The 19,267-nt window shown below is 55.5% G+C and overlaps 1 protein-coding gene and 1 long non-coding RNA gene across 2 annotated transcripts; one reads left to right on the forward strand and one right to left on the reverse strand.

The window, feature by feature from the left end:
- Positions 1-11,298: 11,298 nt before the first annotated feature.
- STX4 (syntaxin 4) lies at positions 11,299-17,122 on the reverse strand. Its single transcript, XM_002721733.5, has 11 exons — positions 16,230-17,122; positions 15,957-16,058; positions 15,748-15,847; positions 15,535-15,609; positions 14,962-15,032; positions 13,548-13,656; positions 13,395-13,471; positions 13,135-13,272; positions 11,813-11,923; positions 11,644-11,742; positions 11,299-11,555 (listed from the first exon to the last, which is right to left on the reverse strand). The coding sequence occupies exons 1-10, from the start codon at positions 16,257-16,259 to the stop codon at positions 11,659-11,661; spliced, it is 897 nt and encodes a 298-aa protein (XP_002721779.1). The 5' UTR covers positions 16,260-17,122; the 3' UTR covers positions 11,299-11,555; positions 11,644-11,658.
- On the forward strand, positions 16,538-18,651 carry LOC138847111 (uncharacterized). Its single transcript, XR_011384718.1, has 2 exons — positions 16,538-16,714; positions 18,408-18,651. It is a non-coding gene; the product is annotated as an uncharacterized lncRNA (long non-coding RNA).
- Positions 18,652-19,267: the final 616 nt, after the last annotated feature.

Below are 19,267 nucleotides of genomic sequence, written 5' to 3' on the forward strand. Positions count from 1 at the left end.
GGAGTTTTATCTGGACTCTCAATTTATTAAAGATTATTTAAAATGTATTTGAAAGGCAGACAGAGATCTTCCATTCGCTGGGCCACTCCCCAAATGCCTACAGCAGCCAGGGCTGGAATAAGAACCTGGGCCTCCCATGTGGGTAGCAGAGACCAAGTACCTGACCCATCACCTGCTGCCTCCCAGGTTACACATTATGAGGAAGCCGAAATCAGAAGCAGAGTCAGGACTCAAACCCAGGCAGACATCCCAAGTAGTGTCTGAACCTCTGCCCCAAACATTTGCCCCTGGAGTCTCAATTTTATTCCACCTGTCTTTATGCCAGTACCTCACTGTTTTGGTTGCTATAGCTTTGTAGAAAGATTTGAAATCAGGACCTATGCGTCCTCTAATTTGTTCTTCTATTTCAATTTTTTCTTAAATTTTAAAAATTTTGAAAGATTTATTTATTTGAGAGGCAAAATTACAGACACAGAGAGGTAGAGACAGAGAAAGATCTTCCATCTGTGGCTCACTCCCCAGATGGCCAAAACAGCTGGGGCTGGACCAATCCAAAGCCAGGAGCCAGGAGCTGCTTCTGGGTCTTCCAAGCACTTGGCCCATCTTCTACTGCTTTCTCAGACGATAGAGAGCTGGATCAGGCAGTCAGGACTCGAACTGGTGTCCATATCGGAAGCTGGCGCTGCATGTGGAGGCTTTACCTACTATGCCACAGTGCCAGCCCCCAAAATTATTTTTTGGGATCCTTTGTATTTCCATAGAAATTTTAGGAGCAGCTTGTCAATTTTGACTCCCCCCACCCCCATACACACACACAAAAAGCTTGCTGAGACTCTGATAGGAATGGCATTGAATCCTTTGATTAATTTGAGAGGTAGCGCCATCTTAACAATATTAAACCTAAACTCAGGAACAAGGAATGTGTTTTCATTTGTGTAGATTTTTAATTTCTTTCAGTGTTTCATTTGTCAGTATAAAAATCTTACACTTCTTTTGTTCAATTTATATCACAATATTTTATTTATTTTGTTGCTAGGATAAATGAGTTATTTGATTTTTTTTTTGGAGTTGTTCCTTGCTAGTGATGGGAAATACAATGTATTTTTGTACATTTTTTTTTTTTTTGACAGGCAGAGTGGACAGTGAGAGAGAGAGACAGAGAGAAAGGTCTTCCTTTTCCGTTGGTTCACACCCCAATGGCCACTGCGGCCAGTGCGCTGCGGCTGGCACACTGCGCTGATCAGGAGCCAGGAGCCAGGTGCTTCTCCTGGTCTCCCATGTGGGTACAGCCATCCTCCACTGCCCTCCCTGGCCACAGCAGAGAGCTGGACAGGAAGAGGAGCGACCGGGACAGAATCCGGTGCCCCGACCGGGATTAGAACCCGGTGTGCCAGTGCCGCAGGCAGAGGATTAGCCTAGTGAGCTGTGGCGCCGGCTTTTGTACATTATTCTTGTATTCCACAACTTGGCTGAGTTCATTTTTTTTTTAATGGGTAGCAGTGATTGTATCCCTGAAGATTTTTCTATATGGTATCATGTTGTCTGTAAATATGGTTTACTTCTTCCTTTCCCAGCTGGATGCCATGGGTGGCAGGAACCCAGGTACTTGGGCCATCTTCTGCTGGTTTTCCCAGACCCATTAGCAGGGAGCTGGATTGGAAGCAGAGCAGCCGGGAATTGAACTGGTGCTCCCATACAGGATGCCGGCCTCACAAGCCGTAAATTAACCCACTGCGCCACAACACTTTTCCTTTTGTCTGCTTTCGTCCTATGGGGAATGTCCAGGGGGTCTGACTCCTAGCCTTGTCTTTTCTTCTGTCCTACCTTCCCTTACCTCCCAGGTGATGCTGGGTAGTGACTGCACTGGGGGAATGCCAAACCATTGTCACTGCTTCTGGGGCAATAGCTGGCATCAACCCTGAGTCTGTACCGCGGACTGCGGCCATGGTCCCCGGCCCAGCCAGAGCACTGAAGAAATGGGTGCAGGGCTGAGGCAGAGGCAGGCACAGGCTGCGGCCGGGCATTCACTCTGAATTCAGCTAAGGTGACCGACACACAGCACCGCACACACGAACCCCGAGCCTGCCTGCCCTACAGTGCCTCCCCGGCCGGGGCCCCCTCCCACCTACTCCTTCCACCCGGCAGCCTCCAGCCAGGATGGCGTTCGCTTTCTTCTCGTTCCTGCACGGCCTTGGGGCCTTTGCCCTTGCTCTGGACTTGGGGTGGAACCCAGTGACCTCGTTTTGCCCAGGCTGCTCCTTCTCTCCTGTCAAACCTCAGGTCAGATGTCGCCATGTTAGGTTAGATGATCACAAATTGTAGGAGCTAAAAACCGGCTCCATTTCTCCTAGCCCTGTGGGTCCCAAGTCCCGCAGGCTTGGCTGAGTAGGCTCTTTAGCCTGGGCTCGTATCTGGAGTTCACATGCAGGCTCACCCAGGTTATCAGCAGAATTCAGCTGGGTTTGGCCAGAGCGGCCAGGGTTATCTCTCTCTCTCTCTCTCTCTCTCTCTCTCTCTCTCTCTCTTTCTCTTTCTCTTTCTCTTTCCTTCCTTCAATTTGTTTATTTGTTTGAAAGACAGAGTTACAGAAAAGCAGAGGCAGAGAGAGAGAAAGAATCTTCCATCCATTGATTCACTTCCCAAATGGCTGCAATGACCGGAGCTGCACCCATCCGAAGCCAGAAGCAGGAGCTTCTTCCAGGTCTCCCACACAGGTGCAGGGGCCTAAGCACTTGGGCCATATTCCACTGCTTTCCCAGGCCACAGCAGAGAGCTGGATCAGAAGTGGAGCAGCCGGGACTTGAACCAGCGCCCATATGGGATGCTGGCACTGCAGGCGGCTTTACCTGCTACGCCATAACACCAGCGCCAAGGTCGCTTTCTTTGCTTGCCATGGGCCACCTCCACTCCTTTGCTGGGGTTCCTGACGTCACAGCCGGCAGCGCCATCAAGCCCTTGCCCTACTCCACTTTTCTCTGCCTTCCCATTCTGCCTGTGTTGCCTGTTGCTGGCTGGAGAAACCTCTGGTTTCGTTTTGCTTTTGAAAGATTATTTGTTTGTTTGTTTGTTTATTTGAAAGGAAGAGTGACAGGGCCAGCGCTGTGGTGTAGTAGTCTAGGCCTCTGCCTGTGGTGCCAGCATTCCATATGGGTGCCAGTTCATGTCCCCGCAGCTGCTCCTCTTCCAATCCAGCTCTCTGCCTATGGCCTCGGAGGGCAGTGGAAGATGGATCAAATGCTTGGGGCCCTGCACCCACGGAGGAGACCTGGAAGAAGCTCCTGGCTCCTGACTTCGGATCAGCCCAGCTCCAGCAGTTGCGGCCATTTGGGGAGTGAACCAGTGGAAGGAAGACCTTTCTCTCTGTCTCTCCCTCTCTTTCTGTAACTACCTCTCAAATAAATAAAATCTTACAAGAGAGGAAGGGAGGGAGGGAGAGAGAGAAAATATCTTCCAAATGTCCACAACAGCTGGGGTTGCACCAGACCGAAGCCAGGAGCCTGGAACTCCATCCGGGTCTCCCACATGGGTACAGAGGACCAAAGTCTTAGGCCATCCTCTACTGCTCTCTCAGGCACATTAGCAGGGAGCTGGGTAGGAAGTGGAGCAGCCGGGACTCGAACAGGTGTCCATGTGGGATGCCGTTGTCAGTGTTGCAGATGGTGGCTTAACTAGCTGTGCCATAATGCTGGTCCCCAAATATGCATCTTTTTATTGGTTTTGGCAGGGGGAGAGAGAGAGAGAGACCTCCAGCCAGTCTACTTGTTCACTCCTCACATGCCTAAATGTCTGGGATTGGGCTGGGCTGGGCTGGGCATGGCAGAAGCTGGAAGCTGAGAACTCTGTCCAGGTCTCCCTTGTGGGTGGCAGAGACCCAAGTTCTTGAGCCATCATCACTGCTTCCCAGGAGTCAGGAGCCAGAGCTGGGCAGTGAACAACCTAGGCACTCCAATACGGGATGCGGGTATCTTAAACACTAGGCTCGTGTTGGCTTTCAATTCCATTTTCCACAAACTTTGTGAAGTCTCTTGTACAATGGCAAAAGGGACTTTGAGAATGTGATTAAGGTAAGGAGGAGCTGAGGATGGGGAAGAGATCCCTGCCTTATCCAGATGGGCCCAGTGTGATCACAGGGGTCCTTGGAAGAGAGAGACCGGAGAAATAAGAATCAGAGAGGGTTGGGGCCGGCGCTGTGGCGTAGCAGGTAAAGCCGCCACCTGCAGTGCCGGCATCCCATATGGGATGGCTCCACTTCCAATCCAGCTCTCCGCTATGGCCTGGGAAAGCAGTAGAAGATGGCCCAAAGCCTTGGGCTCCTGCATCCGCATGGGAGACCCAGAAGAAGCTCCTAGATCCTGACTTCGGATTGGCTCAGCTCCAGCCGTTGCAGCCAATTGGGGAATGAACCAGTGGATGGAAGATCTCTCTCTATATATATATCTCTCTCTCTCTATCTCTTTCTCTCTCCTCCTCTCTCTAACTCTAACTTTCAAATAAACGAATATTTTTTTTTTGACAGGCAGAGTGGACAGGGAGAGAGAGAGACAGAGAGAAAGGTCTTCCTTTGCCGTTGGTTCACCCTCCAATGGCCGCCGCGGACGGTGAATCGTGCTTATCCAAAGGCAGGAGCCAGGTGCTTCTCCTGGTCTCCCATGTGGGTGCAGGGCCCAAGGACTTAGGCCATCCTCCACTGCACTCCCAGGCCACAGCAGAGAGCTGGACTGGAAGAGGGGCAACAGGGACAGAATCCGGCGCCCCGACCGGGACTAGAACCCGGGGTGCCGGCGCCGCAGGCAGAGGATTAGCCTATTGAGCCGTGGCGCCGGCCTCAAATAAATAATCTTTTTAAAAAAAGAAAGAGTCAGAGAGGGCAGCTGACGATGGCCTCAGAGACTGGATGGATGCGATTTCCAACGGAGGATGGGGCCAGCAGCCAAGCAACACAGGCAGCCAGCAGGTGCTGGAAAAAGCAAGGAGACAGATTCCCCATCAGAGCCCCCAGTAGGGACCAGCCTGCCGACACCCTAACTTCAGCTCTGTGAAACTGATTTTGGACTTCTGGCCTCTAAGACTATAAGAGGACAAATGTGTGTTGTTTTAAGCCACTAGATGTGTGATCATTGTCACGTCATTGTAGGGAACTAATACAGCTGTGAAGAATTCACACCCAGTGGTATCCGTTCTCTCCTCTTCCAGAGAAGAACTTTTCTTTTAAAGATTTTTTTTTCTTATTTGAAAGCAGAGTAGAGAGAGAGAGAGAGAGAGAGAGCACTTCCATCCACTGCTTCACTTCCCAGATAGCCTCCATGGCATGGTCCCAGCTGGGCCAGGCTGAAGCCAGGAATTGAGAACTCCATCTGGGTGCCCGCAATCCTTGGGCCATCTTCTGAAGCCCTCCCAGGTGCATCAGCAGGGAACCAAATCAAAAGTGGAGCCAGGACTCGAACCAGAACTCACATGGGATGCCGGCATGGCAGGCAGTACCTTAACCCACTGCAGCCACAATACCAGTAAAACCCTCAGGATTAAGCTATGTTTCTGGAGGCAGGTGTGGTGGCATAGCAGGTGCAGCTGTCACTTGGAACAACTGCAGCCCATACCTGAGTGCCTGGGACCAGTCCTGCCTCTACTCCTGCTTCCAGTCCAGCTTCCTGCTCATGTGCCTACTGGGCAGCAGAATGATGGCACAGGTATTGAGTCTTGCCACCTATATGGGAGACCCGGGCAGAGTTCCTGGCTCCTGCCTTCAGCCTGGCCCAGCCTTGACTATTGCTGGGATTTGGGGAGTGAACCAGTGGATGGAAGATCGATCGATCTATCTATCTATCTATCTATCTATCTATCTATCTATCTCCCTCACTGTTGCTGCGCCTTCCAAATAAATAAAAATGAATAAACTTTTAAAAAATATTCTATTCTCAGCAACCCTTTCAGCTGGCTGTGGCCATGTGACTAAATTCTTCCTACCAGGCTTAAAGCAGAAAGGATGTATACTGAGTCATGTCATTTAGGAGAAAGGGCATCTCTTCTTTTTCCTATCTTTGGAAGACCCAGGCTGAGGCCGGCATTGAGGCAAAGTGGGTAGATGGCACCGGCACCCCATATGGGCCCCAGTTCAAGTCCAGGCTGCTCCACTTCTGATTCCAGCTTATATATATATATATATATATATATTCAATTTATTTGAAATGCAGAATTAGAGAGAGACAGAGATCTTCCACCCACTGGCTCACTCCCCAAATGGCCACAATAGCTGGAGCTGGGCCCATTCGAAGCCAGGAGCCAGGAGCTTCTTCAGGGTCTCCCACAGGGAGACATGCACTTGGCCATGTTCAGCTTTTCCAAGGCCATTAGTAGGGAACTGGTTCGGAAGTGGAGTAGCCAGGACTCGAACCGGCATTCATATGGGATGCTGGTGTTACAGGCGGCGGCTTAACCCACCACATCACAATGCTGCCCCCTGCCATGAGTTTTTAAGCAGAAATGGAAGAGACTATAGAAACTCCAGGCAAGCGAGCCATATTTTTTCACCAGTAAAAGGTCCTACCGAGAAGGCCCTTGAGCAACAAAGTTAAATTAAAACTCATCCTGTGGCAAGGGCCTTATTAAGTGTGTGGTTGTTACGCGTGTTGTAAAAACCTCGCAACCCATCACCGGAGTTCCCAGTACATTTCTTTGCATTAGTCAAGATGATTCAGAGGGAGGACATTAGGAGTGGAGCTCTCCCAAGAGAGAGGGCTGCCATTGAGTCTGAAGAGAGGCATGAGAGGCAGGACTGGAAAGAACTGGAGGGGGGTCGCTGTGGCACAACAGGGTAAAGCCACAGCCTGTGGCGCCAGCATCCCATGTGGGCGCCGGTTCGAGTCCTGGCTGCTCCACTTCCGATCCAGCTCTCAGCTATGGCCTGGCAAAGCACTGGAAGAATTTCCAAGTGCTTGGGCCCCTGCACACACGTGGGAGACCCGGAAGAAGCTCCTGGCTCCTGGCTTCAGATTGGCTCAGCTTCAGATTGGCTCAGCTCCAGCCACTGCGACCATTTGGGGAGTGAACCAGCGGATGGAAGACCTCTCTCTCCCCCTCTGCTTCTCCTTCTCTGTGTGTAACTCTGACTTATAACATATATATACATATATGGATGCAGCTATCGGCCCTTGGAACTGAGTGGAATCAAATAGACAAACCAAATATCAAAGAAATTGTACTGCTCCTCCCTCACATTCCCCTACGCCCAGCCAAAGCCACCAGCTCTTGAGTGTTCAAACCTTGGGTCCTCAAATGGCTATAGGCATGAAGGAGACAGAGAAAGCGACTCCACCTCACAAAGTCATAGCCTCCAATGGCCCCTCAAATGTGGCCAAGGAGACCAAACGGAAAAGGATGGTCCAGTCTCAGGGCAGGGCAGGGCCACGGGGACAAATGAACCAGGGGATTCTTCCCTGGGGGTGGGTCAGTTCTCAGGGAGCGCTGGGGGTCCTGTCCAACATCTTCCCGGCAGGATGTCTCAGGTGCTGGGGACCAGGGTCAGACTTTAGGTGCTTGAGATGCCCACAGCCCATGTCGGAGTGCTGGCATCAAGTTCTACCTCTGCTTCCAATCCAGCTCTGGTTCATGTGCACCCCAGGAGGCAGCAGACGATGGCCCAAGTTTTTGAGCCCCCCACCCCGGGCTCCTGGCCTTGGTCTGGCCCAGCCATTGCTGTTGTAGGCATTTGGGGAATAATTCAGAGGATGGAAGAGAGCTCTCTCTCTCCCTTCCTTCCTCCCTCCCTCCCTCCCTCCCTCCCTCCCTTTCACATAAAATGAAGATAAGTTTAAAAAAAATTTTTTTAATATTTAATTTATTCATTTGAGAAGCAGAGCTACTGAGAGAGAAAGAGGGAGAGAGAGAGAGAAAGGCCTGTCTTCTGGTTCACTCCCCAAGTAGCCACAATGGCTGCAGCTGGGCCAATCTTAAGCCAGGAGCCAGGAGCTTCCTCCAGGTCTCCCACGTGGGTGTAGGGGCTCAAGGACTTGGGCCATCCTCCACTGCTTTCCCAGGCCACAGCAGAGAGCTGGATCAGAAGAGGAGCAGGAGCTAATGCTTTTGGTGCAGCAGGTTAAATCCCGGCCTACACTGCTAGCAATCCATATGCCAGCTCAGCTCTGGCATTGTGGGCATTTGGATAGTGAACCAGCAGATGCAAGATCTCTCTCTTTCTCATAGGAACTTGTCAAATGTACCCGACAGCAGTGAAAGAAAGCTACTGATATTCTCTTTCCCTGATTATTTGCCAAAAGTCCCCACGCCCATGACTGCTCATTATTATTTTCATAGCTGTTTCCAGCTGCGGTTTAACCACTCTACAGTGAGTCACCATCTCTCCAACTCCAGGGAGAGCCTCCTGGCCAGCTCAAGGCCATTGCCGCACAGTGCAGGCTTTCCTTTTCCTTTTTTTTTTTTTTAATATTTATTTATTTTACTTGAAAATCAGAGTTACAAAGAGAGAGGAGAGGCAGAGAGAGTGAGAGAGAGAGAGAGAGCGCGCGGTCTTCCATCCACTGGTTCACTCCCCAATTGGCCACAACGGCCAAAGCTGTGCCGATCCAAAGCCAGGAGCCAGGAGCTTCTTCCTGGTCTCCTACATGGCTGCAGGGGCCCAAGGACTTGGGCCATCCTCTGCTGCTTTCCTAGGCCATAGCAGAGAGCTAGATTGGAAGCGGAGCAGCTGGGACTCGAACTGGCGCCCTTATGGGATGCTGGCACTGCACGAGGCGGCCTTACCTGCTATGCCACAGCACCAGCCCCCTCCCCCCTTTTTAAGTTGTAGCAGCCCTCTACATCTGCGTACTAATTCTGCAGCAGTTTGCTAAAAGTAATTACGACTGTAACAACCTCCGCGTATCAGTAAGTCAGGACACGCCAGGGCCCTTCCCAGGTGGGCTGCAACCCAGCTTCCTGCCGTTTTTCCTCCCAGGTTCCAGGCTGAGAGAGAAGCCGAGATCTGGAAACTGCCAGGAGGCTCACGACACAGGGATAGGGGAAGGGAAGCTGCCAGACCTCTGCGTGGGGGTGCGAGCTTCCGTTTGGAAGTGAGAACTTTGCTCGGCTCCCCACATTCCATCGGCCAAAGCCAAGTCCACCAGCCAAGCTTCCTGCACGCTCCGGGCGTGAAGTGGAAGTGTAATCCTCCCGTTTGCGGGGGTGGGGGACGGGTAAGAGGACAAGAAGTATCTGGAACCATCCTAGCATCACCACAGGGCGTAGCAGAGCTGTCAGCCACACAGCTCTTCTCCTTTGCCCTGTGCACACCCCCTTCGCCTCGCCGTCCTGTCCCCTGTCCGCCCACACACCTCAGCCAAGTCTGAGTCAAAAAGGGCACCCAATTCATCCCCAGGCAGAACACTGTAGCCTGAACTGACAAGCAGACTAGACCGATTCCTTTGCTGGGGAATCGGAGCCGTGAAATACTGACAGCTGCAGGGTGTGGTGCAAGGTGGACTTGGAAAAGTCCCATCTAACCCAGCCTGCTCCTTGAGTTAGGCTGTGGGCCGCCCGCCCAGCCACGATTCAGTGCTCAGCCTACCCGCACGGAGGTCAGTGTTCCACGGGAAGGGGTGGCGGCCACAGGGGAGCCTCTGAAATCTCCCGTGTGCATTCCGCTTGTCAACCTGCCTGCCATTTCTGTCCCAAACTTGTGACACCTGTTCAGAACCCTCCCCCGGGTCCCCAGAGCGCACAGTGAAAGTTCAAACTACTGAGCACCTGGCCTTGCAGCCACCTTTATCCGGCAAGTTCTGGGTGACCTGGGAGGTGGCACTGTCCAGCATGGCCAGGAAGGTACAGGTAGCACAGGGACACTCGGCTGCCACGCACGTGGTGTAGTGGCTGTCCAAGCTTTCTATGGGATCCCGGGAGCAGGTGCCGCGCGTCTCGCGGTTTTACTTTGAAGGCAGAGAGCTGAGAGGGTGGACAGAAGCGGACCACAGGACAGGATCCCGCTGCAGACGCATGCGCAGGACAGAGAAGCCCAGAGGTCCCCCAGGCTCCGCCCACACCACCTCCCAAGCTCTTAACTCCGGGTAGGGCGGTCCCTCTCCCAAAACCAATCCCTACAGGCCAATCCCGAGCTCCTCCAAGACATTCACGCCCGCCGACCAATTCCAGCTCCAACCAAGCCCCGCCTCAGCCACGCCCCACTCACCGCCGGCGGAGCCGCCCCAATCTTGGGTCTGCAGCCAGCGCCGTGCACCGCCACACCCGGCCGCCGGGGGACGCTGCTGGCGGCACCCCAGTCGCGGACCCGAGGCGGAGCGGGCAGGGCTCTGCCAGTCCCGGGCCGCCCATGGGTGGATCCCGCCCCTCCCCAGCCCAGGTCCTGGGCGGTCCAGGAGTGCACAGCGGACACCACCAGCCCTGCTGCCAGGTGGCAGGAGCAGCAGGGGGCAATGTGGTGAAAGGAAAGGGCCTGGGCGGCTCCACTGCAGCCAGACAGGGGCCAGGACTGGGCTTAGCCCTGAAACCAGGTGGAGCCAATCCCATCCAGAAATTAGGCATCGGGACCAGGAGCCCTTGGAAACTCAGCCTTAAAGAGACGGGAGCTCGGGGGTCAGCGCTGTGGCATAGAGGGTTAAAGCCCCTGTTTGCAGTGCCGGCATCCCACATGGGCACTGGTTCGAGTCCCGGCTGCTCCACTTCTGATCCAGCTCTCTGCTATGGCCTGGGAAAGTAAAAAAAAAGATGACCCAAGATCTTGGGCCCTTACACCCCCGTGGGAGACCCGGAAGAAGCTCCTGGCTTCGGATCTGCGCAGCTCTGGCCGTTGCAGCCAATTAGAGTGAACCAGCGGATGGAAAACTCTCTCTGCCTCTCCTCTCTCTGTGTAACTCTGCCTTTCAAATAAATAAATAAATCTTAAAAAAAAAAAAAAAAAACACAACAACAACAAGGAAACCAGGGCTCAGGTGCCTCTGCCTCTACCTGCGCCTCCAGGTGCGCTAACCCGGGCTCACCGGCTCTGTTAGCTGAACTCTTCCATAAACAGCAGTGATTTCTTCTGATCACGAGACCTGGGGCTGGGGCCTCTGCCTGCCAGCCCCTTCCCTTCCTTCTTGAAATACCTGGCTCCTCCTCATGGCTTCAGGGCTAGGTGCTCAGCGGTCCTTCCCCAGGGAAAAAGCAGGAGTACCTCGCTGTGGGCACGGCACCTAGGGCAGCCTGACCTGGGCCTGTCTGGGCCTGGCCTGGCCCCAGGGGTGGCCAGCAGGTGGGGAGAGGCTGGGCCAGCTCGCCAGCAACAAGGGTCTCCAATCCAAGCTCGCTCGCTCGTTTTTCTCTCTTTTTAATTTTTTACAAAACCATGTGTCCCAGTCAAACAGGACAAGGCAGACCCTCCCTCGCCCAGGCACTGTAGCTCGAAGGGGAGGGGGGGCCCCACGGACGAGCAGCTGCTGACCCAAGAAGAACCGCCTGCCACCGCTGTACAGGGGCCCGAGGGCGCCGGGTGGAGTGGGGGTCCTCACTGGGGGCTCTGTGCTGCAGGGAGACAAGGCCAGGACCTGGGTCCCTGGAGCTTCCGGTGCCTGCAAGGGAAGGAGGGGGAGGAGGGTCTGAGGGGAGGAGGGAAGGCTGGGGAGGGGGCGGGGCGGGGGAGGGGCCAGGAGGTCTCACCGAAAATGTACAACTCTAGCCCACCGCTATGGTCACGCCGATGATGACGGCCAGGATGAGGACCGTGACGGACACACAGATGGCAATGAGGACTTTCTTCTGTGGGAGACAAGAGGGTCAGGGACGACCGAGTGGGGCGCCTGCGCCCGGGGCGGGGCGGGGGGCTCACCTTCCTCGCTTTCTTCTGGTTCTCCAGGGCGATCTTGACGTGCTCCTGCCCGCGTTCCACGTAGTCCGCGGAGCTCAGGATGTTCTTCTCGATCCGGTTGATCATCTCCCCCTGCTCGCGGGATGAGGTGGCTCAGAGAGGGAGCGATGCCTGGGCACAGCGGGGCTGGGGACGGGGAGGCCAGCTGCGCCTTTGCCCATGCCACCCGGCAATGACTGACGCATCTCCCAGGCCCACGGAAACAAAACAAAAACTGCCCCCAACAGAGGCAGCTCCAGAAGTGACCCAGGCTCAGAATCTTGGGATGGTTCCGGGATCCCTTCTATCACGTGGTCCTATCTCCCCGCTTCCCTTGCCCCCATAAGGTGACATCCAAACGCCTGCAGAAGGCAAATTAAGAGCTTGTTTTCGGGGATCCAGTGCTGTGGCGCAGCGGGTCAACGCCCTGGCCTGAAGCTCTGGCATGCCATATGGGCACCGGTTCCAAGTCCCGGCTGCTCCGCTTCCAATCCAGCTCTCTGCTGTGGCCTGGGAAAGCAGAAGAGGCTCAAGTGCTTGGGCCCCTGCACCTGCGTGGGAGACCTGGAAGAAGCTCCTGGCTCCTGGCTCCGGATCAGCTCTGCTCCAGCCGTTGCGGCCATTTGGGGAGTGAACCAGCATATGGAAGACCTCTCTCTCTCTCTCTCCCTCTCTCTGTCTTTGCCTCGCAAATAAATAAATAAATCTCTCTTTTTTTTTTTTAAAGAAAATAAGAGTTTATTTTGGTGCCCCAAATTTGGAATCCAAGCACAGATTTCTCCTAACGTGCATTGGCCAGTCACTTTTTGAAGATCCCTCCTATACATGATTTCAAGATTTTTTTTTTGCACCCCAGAGAAACTTTCTCAATTCCATTTTCCATGCCTTCTTGCAAGCACCCCCCGTATGTGCAGGGGCGGCTTGTGGCCGTGTGCTCCACGGGTTCATACCTTTTTCTTCAGATGGTGAACTCTGGCCCCTGAATTCAGCCATTCTTCCAGGCCTGTCTCCCGGCTGCTGTGCAGCCGCCCCTCCCCCAGCTCCTCCTGGCACCACCAGCCTGCAGGTCCTGCTGCTCCTCCTGAATGAGATGCCCTCCCCTGCCTCCCAGCGGCAGAAGTGGCACTGGCTACAGCACCACAGACGCCGGCTCCCCTAGGAGCTGCAGTAGCGCAGCAAAGCCAGGGCTGGGTACAAAGCCTTGGGGACAGCGGCTGAGAGGCGGAGGGGGGCTGGCGGTCACGGCCGGCCAGGGCTTCCGCCTGAGCAGCGTCTCCCATCCCGGGGAAGCTGCGTGGGCTCACCTGCATTTCCACCTCGGTAGCCAGGAAAGTGAAGATGTCATGGAGCTCACGGATGCTGCGTTCGAGCTGCTGGATCTCACTGTGCCGGGCGGAGATCTCATTGAGGGCCTGCCGGGTCACCTGGGTGTCCTTTAGGATCTGAGGGAGAGTGGGTATGAGCGGACAGGTCACGGCAGCGCGGGGTGGGACACCAGCGGCAGGCCAGAGGGGGTTTCTCTGGGGCAGCCCCTTCATCAGGGACGAGGGTGATGGCCACTCACATTGGACACAAACACTTCGCTCTGCCCGCTGTCCAGCATCTGCTCCAGTTCCTCGTCGGACACCGCCCCAGCATTGGCTGTGAAGGGAGAGGCCAGGCTCAGAGCTGGGGCAGGGGGTGACCTGACCCTGTGGACTGGGCGTCTGCAACTCACTGATCTTGAGTTGCCTCCGAATCCGCTCCACGTTCTTCTCCCGGTATTCGGACTGCATCGAGTTGCACTTGTTGATGAGTTCCACGAATTGCTGCGACAGCACCCCATGCTGAGGGTGGAGAGAGCACAGGCTGGGCACCCCGGGAAGGACCCCCGCCCCACCTGGGCCTGGGCATCCCACTGCGCACACGACAGGAGCTTCTCCAAGCTGCCTGCGGCATCGGCCACCTTGGGATGACCTTGAAGGCGTCCCCATTTGTCCGAGGAAAAGGCAAGACCACTACGAGAGCCCAGGTGGCCTTAGGTGATCTGTCCCTGTCCCTGTCCCCTTTCGGACTTCCCCCTCTTCTGCTGAGCCCTCCCTCCTGTACAACACTCACCGCTCCCACCCTTAAGGTGCTACCTTGCCTCCCGCAACCCTCTCCATCCCTCTCCCGCGCCTGGCTCTTTTCTCCTTAACGCTTCCTCCGTCCTCACGCCCTTTGCTTATTCCCAGGTTCACTGCTCTATCTGAACAGCTCAGGGCTGGCGCACAGTCATCACTGAAGGCAGACCAGCCAAATGCCAGCCAGCGCGGCTGCGTCGACGGCAAGCGTGCTGTGCACGCATGCGCAGACGTCACCAGGCCGCTACATGCGACAGGTCTGTCTGGGCCTCTCACACCCATGGCCACCACAGGCAACCCCTTCAATGCCCCATCTGGAGCCTCTGTCCCACCTTATTCCTTCTCCTGAGGGCTCCACTCTGCTCATTCCTCCAAGACCCTCCCTGAGAGACACACCTGCTCTCCTGGCCAACAGCTGCCCCTCAACCATCTTCATTTTCCATCTGGGGTCTTTTTGAGCTCTGGGCCCAACCTACAACAACCCTGACCTCCGAGAACCCCCAAACCACTCCTCGCTGGGCGCCAGGGACAGCAGTCAGATGACCTGAAAACTCCTTACTAAGATGTCCCCGCCCAGGGCACTTCCTATTCCTGACTTCTCCAATTCTGCCTGCAGGCCGAGGATGGCCCAGTCACATAGGCAGGAAACTGACCAGGCACTTGTGACTTCTCCAACTCCTTCCCTGAAGAGCCATTAGCCACCAACGCCTGCATGAGTAATGTCTTTTGTCCCCTACTCAACTCAAGCTCCCATCTTGGTTCCCGAGGAAACAGCCAAGGCTGGGTCACACCCTGGGGGACAGCAGCTCCTCATGGAGAGGAGAAGAAAGCAGGGGGTGCAAGGGACTGGGAATTAGGACACCTGCGTTCTTGACCTTGAGTGAGAATCTTCTTCCACGCCTGTTTGCCCCTTTGAAGAAGGGTTGGGGCCTGTGGTCTCCAAGGGCCTTGCCTTCAACAGACATCTGTCGTCTCGCGATTGATCAAACACTTAGGAAAATGCCCTGGTTCTAGGAGAAGCAAACCCACCTGAGTCTTTCTCATCCTTGTGTTGACCGAGTTATAATTCTCATCAGCTTCTTCCTTCTGGGGCTCGATGGCTGCGGGAAGACACAAGGCAGGAAGGGAGGAGGTAGGGGCGTGTTGACTCGTGATTTCTGGAAACCGGGGACCAGGGCACAAGAACAGGGTCCCTCCCCCAGCCACACAATGAGGAGGGACCTGTCTCCACGTGATTTGTAAGGGAAACGCAGCTTCATTGTAAAATGACCCATGCTAAGCCTCTGACAGGAGAAAGTTTATTTCTCTTTGAATTCTATCAGTGAGCTCCCACAGGTATGCAGAACCCCATCTGCCTTTGCAAAGAACGCACGCTGGACAGGCACCAAGAACTACAGGACTCAACAGTTTCATCGTAAATAAAGGCACGGGCTGTGGAACACGGCGTGGAAGCCAACAGACAGATATATATTTTTTTAAACACAGGCCTGCTGTGTGACCTACATATATCACTTGCCTCTCTGGGCCACACACTCTCCACTTATCCCAGGATCAGATCAGTAGGATCAGAGGAAGAATCTGCCCGCCTTCCTAGGAGCTCACCCTTGAGCTGCGTGCGGATCTCCCTTCCCAACTGTTTGATCTCGTCGCGCAGGTTCTGCAGGTCCTGTTTCATGCCTGAACAAGAAAAGACCACAACTTCCTGGGGGAGCCCCTGCCTCAGCAAACCACCCCGGGGCCACCACCTGCGTGGAACTACAACCCCCACAATCCCTCGGGTAGCGCATGCGTCCTGCGACCCGGGGTTTCACTCACTCTCCTCGGGAAGGGGCGTGGCCAGGATGGTGACCTGCTGCTTCTCCAGCTCCCGGACTTTATTCTCCAGCTTGACGATAGTCTGCCGAATTGTCCGGACCTGGGGAGGGCGACCGAGAGGGGCTGAAATTTGGGGCACTCCAGCCCGCGCTGGCCCTCAGTCCGCCCGCCCCCTCGCACGTCCAGGCTGCAGACCCCAGCCCCCTTACCTTCTGGAAGAACTCATCGTCCGGGCTTCCCAGCCGGGCCGTGCCCGGGTGCACCACCAGCGCGACCCGCTCCTTGTCCTCCTCGTCCGAGCTGTCATCCCCCTGCCAGGGCCACAGTCACTGGCACCACTTCCTCGCGGCGGCTCTCGCTCCCGAACGATCCACAGGCTTCCGGGACTTTCCTTCCTGGCCCCCAACCACCCCTCCCTACCCTGGGAGTCCTGCATTCCAGCCCGCCCGTCCATCCCCGACCCTGCTGTCCCGACATCTCACCTGCCTCAGCTCGTGGGTCCTGTCTCGCATGGCGGCCCGAGCTCCCTCCTCCCGGCGCCGGAGCCCCGAGGGCCTCAAGGTTCTAAGTTTGGAATTCCCGTACCCCACTTACACTGCGACACTCCCCTGCCTCGCCCCGCGGGCCCCAACGCCCCCACGAGCCGCCGGAGGCTCAGCCCCATGCACAAGCCACAGTCAAGGGCAAGCAGCCGACCTCCGGGACCCCCAAAGTTCCACAGGTTGGAATTCCCTTCTCTTGCCCCCCTCCTGCTCCCTGAGCCTCAGCCCCGCCCCTCTGAGACAATTCCGGGCATGCGCACGAGGTGGCGTCTCTTCCTCGCCCGAGGGAAAGGCGGGGCTCGGAAGCGGCTCTGCCCCGAACGGAAGCGAAAGTGCCTGGACGTGAGAACCCGCCCCCTAGTCCGGAACCGTCGCCTCTTTGAACGGAAATCTGGCAGCCAAAAGCGGGTGGCAATGCGTCACGAGTACGTAATCGCAGAGACCCGCATCTCACATCACCCCATGAGCTCCCCCCCGCCCTGCTCCACGTCACGTGACCTGCCCGGCCGCGGAGACCGCAGAACGGGAGGCTTTGGCTGTCACGTGTCCCGGCTCTGTCAACGCCGACTCTGGGACACCCTTCTCCTCACGACGTCCCCGGCATCTGAGTTACGCCCCCACAGACCCCACGAGGAGGAGCGGGGGCGCTGACTACCCCCAGAGAGCTTTTGAGTCAGAGGGGTGGCGGGGACCCTTGCAGATTCCTCCTTTCTTGCTTTTGGCTCCAGGGGGCGTGGGCAGACTGACGGCTTAGGATTCGGGGCTGTCGGCATCGTGGGACCTTGAAAAATCAGAAAAAGAATCCGAGCCGAGTCTTCAGCGTCAGAGAATTGCAGGGTTTTGTCGGCAGGGAATCTGGGGGTGGGGTTGTGACCTCAGAGCAGAAATCTCTCCTGCACGCAGCCTGTGACCGGTGGGCGGCCGGCGCTGCAGCCCCGCTGTGCTCACCGCCTTCCGGGCACTGAGACCATCTCAGCGCGGCGCAGGCTGGGGAAAGTGTAGTGTGTGCAGCCGCCTGCTTCTCCGGCCCTTAAATACCCCAGCCCCTACCCACCTAAGGCAGGGCAAGACCGCCTTGTTTTTCATTGATCCCCCCAGCGCCTAGTTCAGTGCCTACCGCAAAATGAGCCCTGCATGAACATGGTAGAGTTTTAGGCTTTCGTGGATCTGAAGAGAAAGCCCCTGTCCCCTGGTCCTTAAGCTGCAGGCTGGCTCCCCTTGCCACTTCCCTAGCCGCCAAACGTTCCTTCATTTATACATAGTTTACTGGGTGCGTTCCATGAGCCAGGTGGATTCCTACAGACTGCAGATAGAGCAGGTCTAACTAGTACTAGTGGCATTTGCACTCCCCAAAGTCGTTCAGAGAGTCTCAGCCCGGCCAGGAGTGAGTAACCGGACCCCCGGAAGGTTCAAGTGGAGTCTTGCTTCCTGGAACTGAGTTGCTACGGACACACCACTGCAAGGCCACTTCTTGGTTCCCGGCCTTGATCTTCCATCTGTACATTGGGTGGCACTAGGGGGATGGGGAGATGATCTCTATGGGTAGTCCGTGCTCTCAAGTTCAGCGACAGTGAGGTGGAAAACTGCTCAGTGGTGTCTTAGTCTGTGTGAGGGGCTGTGGATGCTCCGCTCCCCTTGAGACCCCTGCTGGCCTGGGGCTGGGAATGAGGGTGTGAGAGAGCGGTGCTGCCCTGAGCAGCCCACAGAAGAAACGCAGTGGTGGGGGGCTTTTCCCGGGGTGAGGGGGCGAACACCCTGCCAGTGGGGTCCACTGGAGACCGTGGGGGGAAGCATCGCTCTGCTCTTGCATCCTGCAGTTGATGCCCCCTTGTCCCCGCCTCCCCCCAGACCCTGTCTCTGAGTGGTACAGTCCTAGAGCTTTCAGACATCTTTTGGCTCCCAAACCAGCACATGGGCTTGAATGAATGGTTCGTTGCTCCCGTCTGGGACTCAGCTTCCCCATTTGATAACTTGATCTGCTCATTTCTGCTTTGAGTAAGATAAGCATTGCACGTTATCAGGTGAGGTTAGAAAGGGTGTGGGTAAAGCAGCTGCCTGCAGTGCTGCCGTACCATATGGGTGCCAGTTCAAGACCTGGCTGCTCCACTTTCTATCCAGCTCTCTGCTATGGCCTGGGAAAGCAATAGAAGATGGCCCAAGGCCTTGGGCCCCTGCACCCGCGTGGGAGACCCAGAAGAAGCTCCTGGCTCCTGGCTTTGGATTGGTGCAGCTCTAGCCGTTGCAGCCAATTGGGGAGTGAACCAGCGGATGGAAGACCTCTCTCTCTCTGCCTCTCCTGCTCTGTCTGTGTAACTCTGACTTTCAAGTAAAATAAATAAATCTTAAAAAAAAAAGAAAGAAAGGAAAGGTGTGGAAAGGTCGAGGGATCCCCGGCCCCTTCTTGGGCTCTTTCAAATGTGGGTCTATCTCTCTCCAGGTCCCCTTCCCCATCTCTCTCTCTCCCTCTCTCTCTCTCTCTCTGCCTCTAGAAGCCTGCCCTAATCTGGAGTCACTGACGTCTCTGTTGATCAGACTTCTCAGAAAGATGATGCCCATGATTTCACTTGTGGTCTCTGCTCGGGATCACAAGGCTTTGAGATGGTGACTTCAGGTCACAGAAGGCTGGACGCCCCTTGGGAGGGACTGGCTCTGAGTCAGAGCTGAGCCCTTGTTTCTCCCAGGTCTTCCTTGCAACCCTGAAGTGTGTAGTAAGGATGGTGGCTCTTGGGTGTGTACGTATGTGAGCGGCTATGTGTTCACTCAGCTCTGCCTGCTGCTGGAGCTTGCAGCCTGTCCTGCCCCTGCAGGTGCAGTCCTGCTGATCTGGCCTGGAATTCCAGCACATCCACCTGCTGTCGCTATGGGGCAAGCTGCTCAGCCTCCCCGTGCCCAAGTTCTCATTTGATGTGAGACACAACTTGGGACACCTGCACCCCATATTAGAATGCCTGGGTTCAAGTCCTGGCTGCACTTCTGAT

The sequence above is a fragment of the Oryctolagus cuniculus genome, chromosome 19 (assembly GCF_964237555.1).
Source record: "Oryctolagus cuniculus chromosome 19, mOryCun1.1, whole genome shotgun sequence".
Taxonomy (NCBI): Eukaryota; Metazoa; Chordata; class Mammalia; order Lagomorpha; family Leporidae; genus Oryctolagus; species Oryctolagus cuniculus.

Excerpts from the sequence above, each read along its gene's own strand:
- STX4 (XM_002721733.5), bottom strand. The coding sequence starts at position 16,259 with ATGCGAGACAGGACCCACGAGCTGAGGCAG. Across the intron at positions 15,610-15,747 it reads CACGCCCCTTCCCGAGGAGA|GCATGAAACAGGACCTGCAG; the intron begins GTGAGTGAAACC and ends TTTCTTGTTCAG. Across the intron at positions 13,657-14,961 it reads CAAGGATGAGAAAGACTCAG|CATGGGGTGCTGTCGCAGCA; the intron begins GTGGGTTTGCTT and ends CTCCACCCTCAG.